Source organism: Botryllus schlosseri, chromosome 7, assembly GCF_051294905.1.
Source record: "Botryllus schlosseri isolate E-star chromosome 7, Bs_hap1, whole genome shotgun sequence".
Lineage (NCBI taxonomy): Eukaryota > Metazoa > Chordata > Ascidiacea > Stolidobranchia > Styelidae > Botryllus > Botryllus schlosseri.
The window spans coordinates 11,769,904-11,783,402 of NC_137242.1; the positions used below are offsets into that span (position 1 = coordinate 11,769,904).

Here is a 13,499-nt window from a genome sequence, read left to right on the forward strand (position 1 = left end):
ATATGGCCGTATCGGCAGAATAATCTGTGTAACGATCAAGTGACGTGTAGGAAACCGTATATATATTTCAAGTAATGAAATCCTTCGTGATACCGAAGTAGTGTACAATACCTCTAGCTGAACTTGCTGAATGCTAGCCCCATCCGTTGACACCAGTGTGGTGAACATTGAGTAGCGACGAAACAGCGATGCGAGGTTAGGGTTTACCGTTTACAAACGACCGTAAGCAAATGAATAAAATAGTAATAAAATAATAGATCCGGCAAACAATCGCAAACCAATTGTACAATGAGCGCGGGCTGCATATTGATCTTAACTTGGTAAATTTACTAGATATCTGTACCGCGTGAGGTTCAAGGTATGTAGACATAGCATATGCAGAACGCGAGGTTATGGAATATCAATACAATGATGATTCTAAGTATGGCGGCAGTTTGAGAGGTACAATCACTGATCATTTTGTGATAAACACAAAACATACTGGTGTTACGAAGGATATGAGAATGATAAATATACGGTAAACTCGGTCACTGCTGACCATTCCAACATGGTGATTCCGCACATCCCTGGTGGAGCCCATGATCACCGCATGAATGAGAGTTTATACTGCTAAAATCCACAGCAACTTATGCAGCAATGAAATAACCCAATGAAATGAAATTAGCTTGACCCGCAATCACGCAACATCAGGAACGAAATACACTGCATGTGCAGTGGCAGTGTTGGGATCACGTCACTACCTTCGAGTCACGAGTCATTTCTAGTCATTGCAGATTTTGACTCGATTCAAGTCAAGTCAATCGATTTTTGGGGGTGACTCGAGTCAAGTCGAGTCAAGTCAAAATTCAAGTCAAGTTGTCTTTTCGAAGTATGAGGCATGCTTACGTCATTGCATTTTGCTAGATGTCTGAAATACAGATTGCGTGGTCATTGCTTCTGAACCGATGAACGAATAGAGAGTTAAATATACAAGTAAGAAGGCGCTGTATCGATCACATATATATAGATATGCTAAACTACGCAAGTAATTACATCGCCTCAGTTTAGTTACCAGCCAAGATAGAGACTAGAGAAACGAATTAATAAGATGCAATGCTAGATCCATGTGAGCCTGCGCCAATGGTTGAGGACTATATAAACTATTTTCGAATTCAATTTCACTAAAACAAGAGGTTTGTTTAAGGTAGGCCTATAAGAACACAGAGAACAAAAATATACATTACTTTACTATACTAGTTTACGACAGCGTATAAGCTGTATGCTTCAATCACTTCATTTGTGGTCAATTTATTTGTGAGAGAACAATGGAGGTTCAGTAAAACGCACGATCATTGAATGATTGGTCGTTTTCACGGGTAACACCAGCATTTTGCGAACAATCCGACCATATGCAAAATAAATTGATTTTATCGACATCGATTGTTTGATGACTTGAAATTGACTCGTGAATTTTGCTCCGAGTCACGAGTCAATCCGCATTTCTGATACGCCGAGTCAAGTCAAGTCAAGTCATTTTAGCAAAGTGACTCGAGTCAAGTCAAGTCATACGAAAAAGGTGACTCGAGTCTGACTCGAGTCATCCCAACAATGCATATAGGTTAGGGTTGTTCAGAATTGACCGACTTTCAAAAAGTCCAGGTTTTCAGTCCGATTCCCATGCCTTATACCTTAAAAACATATTCTGGCTACTTTTTTTTTGTAACTCGCCCCCTGCATCGGTGTGCACATTGAGCTGGAAGAATAGCAGCTGAAAATAGGGGATTCCCCTAAAATCTGAGTGTCACGATTTTACCTAGCCTAGCTAAAGTGACATATAACATGGATTTATGCAGCTGTTGCGGTTTGGAGTGCTACAAAACCCCACTATATAAGGCATTCCTAGTTCAGGATATCATTTCCATGTCCCACACTGCCTTAGAACTGCTCAAAACTACCTAAAACTGATAGTCATTTTGTTGGATCACATATCCTACACCCCTTAAACCTACCCGGCACTGTTCATCAATTTCCTGGATCCCCATGTGCAAGAATACAACTGTAAATGTAACATCCACTCACAGCCACATAATAAACATCACAGGAAACGAAAAAATAGGGCAATGAGAAAGAGATCAACTTGGCAAAATATTACATAAATCAGGTGGATGAAATGGTTGATTTCGAGAAATCTGCATATCTGTTCCGGTGATCTTCCACAGCTTGTAGGAGGCTCGCTCGCTGTTTTTTGTCATCCGTTATGAACGCAGCATTTTCGGTATTCAATTTTACCATACGCTCTGCTGCATCATTAACTACTTCAACAGTATTCACAAATTCTTGAGCAGTCACGAAATCCGGATCAGTATGCCATTCCGAAACTGGAAGACTCAACCAATCATGTTCCACATGTATAGCATCAAATAGAAACCACGATTCTGGCTTAATCAAATCGACCATACTCATTGGCTCAGAGACAGAGTCAGAGATCAGACTGAGAGGCATACCTCTGCGAAATTTTTCAGGGATTGGCATTTTCAGCAATTTAGCAGCCATCGCTTCCTTCAGTTTGTCAGGAGTCTTTGGATTAGCCGAGAACGTGGTAAATACCACCATTTCTTCAGTTAGATACCAATGATGTTTTCGCAATTTCTTGTATGACACATCAGCAACAGCGAGATCGCATAATGAAAAGTTTTTCATGTCATGAAGGAATTTGAGATCATTCCAAGGTGCGTCACATGCAATACCAGTTTTCAACCATGCTGGAACATAAAACAAAGCAATGAATGTATTGATTCGTTCCAACTTTTCAATGAACTCTTCAGAATTGTCCATTTGCTCACTCCACATGAACATTTTTTGAACGTACAGGACTTGACCCATCCATCTAGCGCTATGAGTAGCACCAGGCTTGCGAAAACGATGATCAACATATTTGTCATCCAAAATCGCCAAGGTGCCTGTTGCACATTCTCTGTAGTCATCTCTTATCAAGACTTCTTTCTGCTTTCCATCATTGGGTTTCATCAGTGGAATTATTTCTTGCTTTGCTTCATCAGCTTTCATCGCCAACCAGCTGCCTTCAATAAACTTCAGCGTTTTATAGCTTCTTGATTTATCAATATGTTTCCACTTCTTCTTGAAGGTATTAAAATCCGTGTTTTCAGGGCCTTTGGTTGTCGATCCAAACAAACACTTCCAAACCTCTCGAATGACCAGTTCATAAATATGATGGCTACAGGCATTGTAGAAAACTTTCCTGTTAATCAATTCTTCAAGTAACGGAACCGCACCTTTGTTTTTACCAGTGTTTGAGGATGTTGTGTCAAACACAAGAGCTCTAACAGATTTTGTTAAATTCCAAAGTTCAAGCAGTTCAAATGATGCATCAGCCTGTGCTTTTCCTGTAGCACTTTAATGATGCAGCAGAGCATATGGTAAAATTGAATACCGACTATGCTGCGTTCATAACTGATGACAAAAAAACAGCGAGCGAGCCTCCTACAAGCTGTGGAAGATCACCGGAACAGATATGCAGATTTCTCGAAATCAACCATTTCATCCACCTGATTTATGTAATATTTCGCCAAGCTGATCTCTTTCTTTGCCTTATTTTTTTCGTTTCCTGTGATGTTTATTATGTGGCTGTGAGTGGATGTTACATTTACAGTTGTATTCTTGCACATGGGGATCCAGGAAATTGATGAACAGTGCCGGGTAGGTTTGAGGGGTGTAGGATATGTGATCCAACAAAATGACTATCAGGTTTAGGTAGTTTTGAGCAGTTCTAAGGCAGTGTGGGACATGGAAATGATATCCTGAACTAGGAATGCCTTATATAGTGGGGTTTTGTAGCACTCCAAACCGCAACAGCTGCATAAATCCATGTTATATGTCACTTTAACTAGGCTAGGTAAAATCGTGACACTCAGATTTTAGGGGAATCCCCTATTTTCCGCTGCTATTCTTCCAGCTCAATGTGCACACGGATGCAAAGGACGAGTTACAAAAAAAAGTAGCCAGAATATGTTTTCAAGGTATAAGGCATGGGAATCGGACTGAAAACCTGGACTTTTTGAAAGTCGGTCTATTCTGAACAACCCTAATGTAGGTAGTCAGCGAATGATGATCATTACACCAATCAATGAAATTGATTTAAAGCAGGGGTCGCCAACTCAAAACGGGTCGCGGGCCGCTTCAAATTTCGTAGCGGCCGCGGGCCGCATGCATTCAATATCGATATATAATAGCCCATACAGCTAATCAACGACGTTTTAAAACCTCATGTCAGTACAACGCTGCGCTATCTAACATAGGCGATGGACAATGGGCATGGATATATCACAAAAGCAGTAATATTTTATAAAAGGATAAAAATACAACAAAATCATGATTATTAATTTCCGTTTATTCTGAACTATGAGCTGTGCACTAAACCTGTCGACGCTTTTCAGCGATTAAGGAATTGATATTGGGGCTAGCGAGAGGAGTACAAAGACTGTCTCCATGCATGTAAAGCTTGATTTTATGGCGAAGCCATAAGCCGTTTTCTAAGCGCCTATAGGTCTTGGCAGTGTTCGGGCCATTGCACGTCAAGGCAATATGCCCATACCCAATGCCCATTCATATCAGCTGTTCCCCTTCGACGGAATGCTGTTGCCATCGCCAAGGCCATTTTAGTAGGTGAGGAATAGTGATGTTGCAAAAATTAGAATAGTTTATTTAGAAACAACAACAATATGTTGAAACTGTTATCAATTTTAGCAGTTCAAAATGCTTTTCTGAGCATTCATCCAAAATCTCAAAGTCGCGGCCCGCAAAATATGACCTCGTGTTGGTGACGCCTGATATAAAAAATATCCTCGATCGTTGTCTAATGTGAAAGATCTAGCAGTCGTGGGGATCCATCTTGATTTGATGTGTTTATTGTATCATAAAAACTAAAAAAACAAAAGCTATAGGTATCTTGTATATCACTGTACTAAAGTGCAGGGTTTGAATTAGCAATATGACGTCACGTGACGGATCTGTGTTCAAAAACCACCTGTGTTAAACGTTGGAAATTGTTGCACGTACTTAAGTATAATCTGAGTAAAGGGTACACAGTAAGACAGTAACACAAATGTTTCAATTGACGAGATTAACTTGATTCTCATTTCAACTTTCATTAGTGATCTTGACCACTATGCTATAGTGTACAATCTTTTCGCGGACCGGTAATAACCGCGGACCACCGGTTGTCTACCACTGTCTGTTAGATTATAATACACAGTAAGAAATTTGCGAATACTTAAGTATTTGCTTGTATATGCTTCATCAGTCACTAATTCCTGTGCTTTTGGGCACACCGGGTGGATATGTTAGATTCGTTGGAGCGTCATTTTTGAAACGTTAATAAATAATGTTCAGGAAAGGAGGAGATTCCTGGATCGGTTCAGATTAGATAGCGCTTGGACGAAAGTGCTGAATGACCAAATGCTCCGTTGTTCCGTTGTGGCCGTCCGAGAGCATTTTGCATTTTCATACCAGCAGTCCCACAGCTTTCCCATGCCAATAGTCAGGCGGAAAGTATGAAGAAATTCGAACAAGGTTTGTTGCCACGCGACAATAACCGTTTCGCACAACTTTCACTATAGTTGACTGGGCAGGTTTTAGGAGACTTGATGCCCGCAGGGCACCGCCTGCGTTTATCCTCGCAGAGCTGATACTCTCACAGCTCTGATTTGAAATCAGTCTTGATGATAACCTCGAACGTGTGATCTTACCTCGAATTTTAGAAACATACCGGCCATTTCGGATATTAATTTCTGTGACATGCTGCTGTGGTTTCCGGATCATGTATTCTCGTATGCTTTACGTTTCAGTGTGTTAGGAAAGATGTGAGAGTAAGAAGACTGTACGACTGAGACCTACATAGCTGTGTGAGTCGCCGAATTATTTATTACACCTTGAAGTACTGGAGCTTGCTGACGCGGTAGCACGGTAAAGTCGCTCAAAAATTAAAGGTTAGCAGTCGATTTATTTCTGTGCGAAATAAGGCTTTGCTTGCAAATTGCAAAGCAAAATATCGATATGATCGTAATATTTACCACCTTGTCCGCTGAATGAGTGATGTTTGTAGCAACAGTCAACGTGACGCATTCCTGTGTCGCCTACCAGAGAAGGCTTCATTGAGAGAGAGCGCGCTTGGGTAGCGATGTAGCCAAGTATCAGAGTTGTAACAGCTCTCCGCAATCAGGGACAAAAACACCAAGAGACACACAAATCCAGTCCGTGTAGCCTAATGGGCCTTATGTTTTGTACATCGCTCGTAAAACGATGATTTTTTTTCTCGAGATGATAACCTATATCATTTGCCCCGTCAGAGAGGGAGAGAGAGAGAGGGTCATTATTTTCATCCAACCAACATACATAACGAACAGACGGCAATGATGATGGTATAGAAAATATGCATGCACATTGCCCAGTATTCGGTATTAGATATAGGAATGATCGATGCGACCGTGAAGGTCAACCAGTCTGATCACACCCACATTACACAGGTGCACTTGACTCTATACAGTCTGGCTGTAATAATGTTCGTAAAAAAATAAAATGAAAATTAAACGATGGTAGCAAATGATCAAATACGATTTATCCGTGATTACAAATTGGACATAATGTATATTGCGATTATTGCGCGGGTGGAGTTTCATCAACCTTATTAGTGATATGGAAACCTTTCTGTCTGGTCAATAGTCGTTATTATCGTTACAGGGCTTTGCTTTTGCTGTGGTCGGATGAATTGATATTGCTCAAGCTTTTCGTTTTTTGTTGAGCTTTCAACATTTCGGTTTGGCAACGACCGCGAGATATGGAGAAAGGCATATCGACGCTGTTAGCATCCTTGCTACTATTCGGAACATTGGGATATATTACACTCAACACCGTCGAGGTAAACATATAGGCGGTATTGACTGCAAACTCGGCTATGAGGACACTGTACAATTGTGCATGTTTGGCACGTTGAGGTAACAAGATTCTCATTGGGATGGTCACATTCAATGATGTCTGCCTATAGTAGACTCCCTGGTGTAGCCGCATCATGACAGGGATGTAACCAAGCCACAAGATTCCGAGTCACAAATCCAAGTTGCGGGTCCAGTCCGAGTCATAGTGTTAAGATTCGAGTGCGAGTCCACGTCATATAGAGCTCACTGTTCATTATTCAGATCAAGACGGGTTCAACCCACTTGTATGGAACTCTTGGGTGATGTCTAGGACGATTTTTTTGCGTGTCTAAGTAAGAAGTCAAAATTAGGTCAAAATAGTAGCGTTAGGTCGAAAAATGTCAAAATTGTTTACAAAGTCAACAATGTTTTGCAACCTGCATTTCGTTTGTATCGTAGATTTTGCACTGTCAGTGAACTTATCGTTTGACAGTTTACAGCTTGTAGCCTACTTTTTAGCATACCGTCGTACACGGCCCATTGTCTGCTCATTGTGAATCATAAACATTCAATTGAAACGAATTGGTTGGCATGGTGCTATGCTCAACGTCCACAATCAGAGTGGCCAGACTGGCCGTTTTGGGCCAAATTCCACAAATTTGGCCCTTTTTGGAGGCAGTTGGCCCCCAAAAAATTAATTTGGCCCCTTGGCTCTTTATTTTCAATATTTGGCTCTTTTTTGGAAGCAGTTGAGACATACCATCAGACTAAGTATTCAAATAAATGTATCTCGCAAATTGAGCTGACAATTTTTATGCCAATGTCAAGGATTCAAGTGGAAACACTATTTGTTTCTGTAGAATGTAGACTGTGTTGGAATTGTAAATACAGATTTGTGAACTGGTGGACGAAAAAGCATCGAACATGGCTGGAAGCTAAGTAGCAGAAAAAGTCTGAAGAAGAGTAGGCCTACCCTTATAGTAGGCTACTTGATGATTCATAGAAATTTCAAAGAAAAAACTTCAACATAACCGGAGAGTTTTTTTGGTGAAAAACCTAAAAATTAAATATATAAGTTGCATAAGTTTCAAATGTAAAGAAACTTTTCTCTCAATTTTTAATCAAAATTGAATAAAATTAAATCACTTTCATATTATAGCACAAAAATTTTTATTTTACGATTTTATATTCAGTTGGAAAAGACCTGAAATAATAGCAGTTATTGTAGTTGGATCCAGTGTAGTTATAGGTAGTGGATTTGGTGTCCACAACAGTCTCAACAATATAAAACCGGAATTCCAGGAGATTGACAAAAGGTCTGTGGGTAATGTTGCAACGGTATTAACCTTATTGAAGAATTTGGCCCTTTTTGGCCCCTTTTCCGGCGCCGTTTGGCCCTTTTTCTCAAAAGATGTCTGGCAACCCTGTCCACAATATCCTAACTGAAGCAAGACTGCTTGGACATTGTATGGTTCTTACATCAAGAAGCGCATCATGAAAAATTGTGTTGTAGACACCATTGTCAGAATGAGTCACCAGCAGTGTACGCACGCACAACTTCATTGTTGTCAGCCAACAACTGTTACTGTCGAACATTAATTGTCCATTCTTGGCAAGTTACTCGGACTCTTTTAGCGGTACTTGAAAATGCGACCAGACACTGTAACAATTGAGGGAACTTGGTATGTTATGAATGCGAAGCATTTGATATCACCAAGCTGAGTTGTAAAAATTCAGTTTCACAAGACTTCGACTAGAATCTTAACCAGGGTGGGCAAACTATGGCCTGCGGGCCGCATGCGATCCTCCACACCGTTCTGTGCAGCCCGCGAGAGTCTACAGAAACTGATTGATCAATATTGACGAAATGCGTACTAAAAATCGAGGGACTAGATTAATATTTGTCTTAGTATAATTCACCATGATAATTCAAAGGCAGTTGTTCTAAAACTGGGGGCGCACCCTCCTTGGGGGTGTAAAGGGGGCGCGAAGGTGAGCTCGACTAAAAAAAATTCGCGCTCCCCGAGACTTCCTTCCCATTCGTAATTATTGCTCTATATTTAGTCTGAATTTCATATTTAAAAATCTCTCATTCACAGTCGTAACCTTTCAATGCCATCAAACTATCCGTTAGGTTTGCTAGCATCCTGTTTTCCATTGTCATATGACCATTGACCATAATAAGGGGGCGAGAAATCTTTTACCATCATAAGGGCGGCGTGTCTCAACAAAGTTTAAGAACCACTGTTCTAAGGTAAATACTTCCTATTTTATTTTATTAATATATATTATATTATAATATATGCTTAATTTCCGGCGCGACAGCATGACTCTCAAGGCCCGCGCAGTGTTAAAGGTTTCAACTGATAGACATCACAGAAATCCTAAACGAGGTTGACATCATTCGGATCACGAGTGTCATTTCAGATTGGCCGCTCCAGTTTTATTATTTCAGTGATGTGCTTATAAAATACGATTCGCGTGTGTCTTAGGTAGATTCGTTCTCTGCATGTGCAGAATTAGGGCATTCATATTTTATGAAGTAGAAGCGTGTTTGAAGCTAACATATGGTGCTGTCAGCATTGCGTGTCCTGGAACTGAACCAAAAGTGGAATTAGTGAATCTATGAATAGAAAGCTGCTCACAGATTTAAGTTTAAATCCTGTTCTAAGAATCGGGACAATCGACTTTCATGTCTATAGTTTGACAAATTGGTTATTGAGATCGACCAGCCTATGAAATCTCGCCACTGTTTCTGATGCGTGTACGATATCAACAAAGCAATGTTTGGATTGTTTTAAATAAGCATATGTATTATCTCCATGTCCTCGCTATATAATCAAATTCCAATATTGCGTTTTGGTTTATAATGCCAATTTTATATAGTGCGGCCCGCGAATGGATTCAGATGTTGAATGCGGCCCGCGAGCTCAAAAGTTGGCCACCCCTGATCTAAACATTCAACACGATGAATTGGACTCGGACTTGAGTCTAAACACTATGACTCGAACTCGGCCCTCCGCTCGTCGACTCGGACTAGAACTTGACTCGGTGGTGAATTGAAAATCACTCGACCTGGCTCGAGTGAGAACTATGAAAGCGAGACTGAATTGCGACATATTTTTACTTCCAACAGATATTTCTCGAATTCTTGAACACTTTCTACCCGAGAATGTACTTCAACAAATTTCAATTATTTCTACCATAATACGTGATGTAACTACTGGAATTCTTCCTAGTGCCAGATTTCGTTGAAATAAAGTATTCTCATGTACAAATTTGTCAATTTTTGAGTTTAAAATGTTTTTTCAGGTCTAACTACTTCGTATGGACAGACAGTTCGAACCAGAAATGATGATGAGCAGTAAAATTCTAACATTATGTCGGAAACACCTAATTTGTATACGTTAAGTCAAAATTTAGTCAAAGTTAATTCTTTAAGATCAAAAAATGTCAAAATTTTGGTTTTTTTAGGTCAAAATCTTCCTTTTAGGTTAAAAAAATCAAAAATCGCCCTAGTGATATCCAAGAATCGCCGAGCAAGATAGTGTAACGGTGATGCGTCCGGCTTCTTGATCGATATGTCGTGGGTTCGGTCCCCGGCCGGATGGGCAGACCAAAGACTCTGAAATTGGTTCCGCCACGGCGGATAGCATGGAGGAGAAGAAAACTGTGGTGCAGACTAAGTGACCTCACGGTCATATTTCATCTCCGTCGTCAAAGCATCACGATGGTGCAGGTGGAAACGAATAAACCCCTTTTCTCTGTCTCGCATTCACAATTTACGCAATTTTCTCATTGTCAGCATGTTTATTCAACCAGATAAAATAGGGTTTATGCGCCCATTCTTGAAGTGTCGGTCCTGATACACGTGAATTGAATCAAGTACTATAGTATGTCTCTAGTCATACGAATTGGTCGAGTCGATACGCAAATTACTCAAGTCAAGTAGAGGCATTTTAAAAAAATAATTGGACTTGAAAAATTGCGGCCCGATTCATTACAATCCTGCGCTGTGCTGGTCGTCGTGATTTTGATTTCACTCAAAGTGGCTCTCTATGCTCGCTATGAAATCGAGGCGTATTTTGATTATTCAATTTTTTAATTACTGATTCCATATTTCTTCTTGCCAGCCCGTTTTGGGATAATGTACGCTGGACATTTCTACTCAGATCAAAAAGTATCCTCTGCCGTGGACATATGCTCACCGCTTAACCGAGCTGGAACTACTAGAAGCAACAAACAACATCCGCAAGGAACACCTGAAACGTTACTGCCAAAATCACAGAAAGATGGAGGCCTCTATAAACGATACCTACGCTCGCTGGCTTAAAATGAGGCATTATCAAAAACCAAGAATATTTTTCTCAGATTCCGCTAAGGTGTGTATGCCCTACTGTTATTATCTCGTTACATCCCTGCGAAATTACGTCAGTGCTATTTTGGCTAATTTACGGTTGTTTATATCCTATGTACCTTTTTGGTTTCTAAATGACACAACCAACTAAATATTCTTCCTTCCTCTGTCTCTCTCTCTCTCTCTCTCTCTTTCTCTCTCTTTCTCCGTCTTTCGCTCTCTCATTCCTATCAATTTACGGTTGTTTATATCCTATGTACCTTTTTGGTTTCTAAATTACACAACCAACTAAATATTCTTCCTTCCTCTGTCTCTCTCTCTCTCTCTCTCTCTCTCTCTCTCTCTCTCTTTCTCCGTCTTTCGCTCTCTCTTTCCTATCTCTTCTCTCTCTTTTTCTCTGTCTTTCTCTCTCTTCTCTCTCTTCTCTGAGTATTGAAGTGAAACGGCTATACCCGTATTAACTTGAAAAGTATTCAGTTAGACACGGACTGAATTTTAGTGATTCTCCACTCTTGGGGTTCACCAGAATGACCTTGCTGTTTCTTTGCAGCTCTTATTCTGTGACACGCCGAAATGCGGAACCACGCAATGGAGGAACTTGATGTTGATCCTGGACGGGCACTTAGAAGGCTACGAGGCACCGGCGACAGATTACTTCGACCTTGCATGGAAACACAGGTTAGTATAGAGTTCGGGAATGCCTTTCTGAACTTGAAAAAGTAAATTAGTTGGTGAACGCGTAAGAATTCACCCGTACACTGAATTCGATATATAATGCACAAGTTAAGTATAGATTTACGGACGATGCAGTGACAACTTAACAAATAATTAGGGGCAAGCATCAAATTCGCTCGCAAATGTCAATAACCGGTAGATACTTCCGAAACAGTACCTGGAAAAGGGCGAGAAACTGGCTTAGCCATAGCACGAAATGTGCCGATGCCCCCTACAAACGTTCATCTTGTACATTATGATGTCATATGCGTCCACAACGCCCCAAAGGTTTTGTTGCGTTACCGCATTGGTCACACTATAGAAATTAAACATGGAACGGCAACGACCGATTTTGCAGCTTCGTTCCGCTTCGCAGAGGCTGGAGAGGAGAATTGTTTTGCGTAGGCGACTGTAGGATTTCTGGCAATCCAAAAGCTATCTTCCCGAGCGCAGAAATTATTGAAACTGGTCTTGATCGAAAGCTACTGTTGCACTGATTCCGAAAATATAAATTTAAATAATGATCAGGCACTGATCCACCTAGAATCTGTCCTCCAAGTCTGAAATATCGGCATTGTTCAGAACAATCGGGTAACCGCAACACAATGACCATAACAATGACCCGTTGCGACTCTCCGATTGTTCGAACAATGCCGATATTTCGACTTAGAGGATGGATTCTAGGTGGATCAGTGCCTGATCATTATTTTACTTTATATTTTCGGAATCGGTGCAGCAGTGGCTTTCGATCAAGACCATATTCAATAATTTCTGTGCTCGGGAAGATAGCTTTTGGATTGCCAGAAATCCTACAGTCGCTTACGCAAAAGCACTCTCCACTCCAGCCTCGGCGAAGCGGAACGAAGCTGCAAAATCGGTCGTCGCCGTTCCATGCTTAATTTCTATAGTCACACACACCCTAATTACCATCCTCTCTCTCTGCTCACGTTATCAGATTTACCAGCACAGCTGAGTGAGGTTTCGTGGAAAATGTAGGGCCCGTAAATAATAATTAAATAGCTTCGGGCGCACCCGTTGGTACAATGACTTCGTTGCATGATGTTATTTTGTGAAATCACCCATAAGTACTATAGTAAAAGACTCACGCGATTTCAAATTGGTATTTCTTCACTACGGGATGGCATATGCCTTCTGCTGCTCCGATTGCCACGACAGGAACATTCGGCGCCAGCCATTTACCGCTTATGACCCATTATATATATATTTACCTATTAGACTACTTTGGTGGACAGTCCTGTTTTGAAGCAGTTGGGCGACAATTATCGCCAACAGAAGGAGACAAGTTAGGCGTCTGAAAATAACTGGATTGGTTTTGGAATATCGATTCCGCGCTTTGTCACTGGTGATTTGCGGTTTATATCGCAGCGTTTAGAATATACACGAAATGTCCTCCAACTGCGGTCGCCCTAATTTTTCCCAACTTTTGCAATACCTAATAGACCACTTTAGTGGACATTTGTTACTTAGGGAGACAATTCGCCATTTTGAATTACCAGACC

At 40.8% G+C, this 13,499-nt stretch overlaps 1 protein-coding gene across 3 annotated transcripts in view; it reads left to right on the plus strand.

The window, feature by feature from the left end:
* The first annotated feature begins 5,660 nt into the window (after window positions 1-5,660).
* LOC145442216 (carbohydrate sulfotransferase 8-like) overlaps window positions 5,661-13,499 on the plus strand; it is a 33,227-nt gene continuing 25,388 nt past the window's right edge. Inside the window, exons 1-4 of one of the 3 annotated variants that reach the window (XM_080320123.1) lie at window positions 5,661-5,900; window positions 6,736-6,913; window positions 11,081-11,290; window positions 11,816-11,943. In XM_080320123.1, coding sequence (XP_080176249.1) covers window positions 6,833-6,913; window positions 11,081-11,290; window positions 11,816-11,943 — 419 coding nt within the window. In that variant the 5' untranslated portion in view covers window positions 5,661-5,900; window positions 6,736-6,832. Of the gene's footprint in view, window positions 5,985-6,735; window positions 6,914-11,080; window positions 11,291-11,815; window positions 11,944-13,499 lie in introns of all 3 variants that reach the window. The other 2 variants (XM_080320122.1, XM_080320121.1) reach the window with 2 other exon arrangements.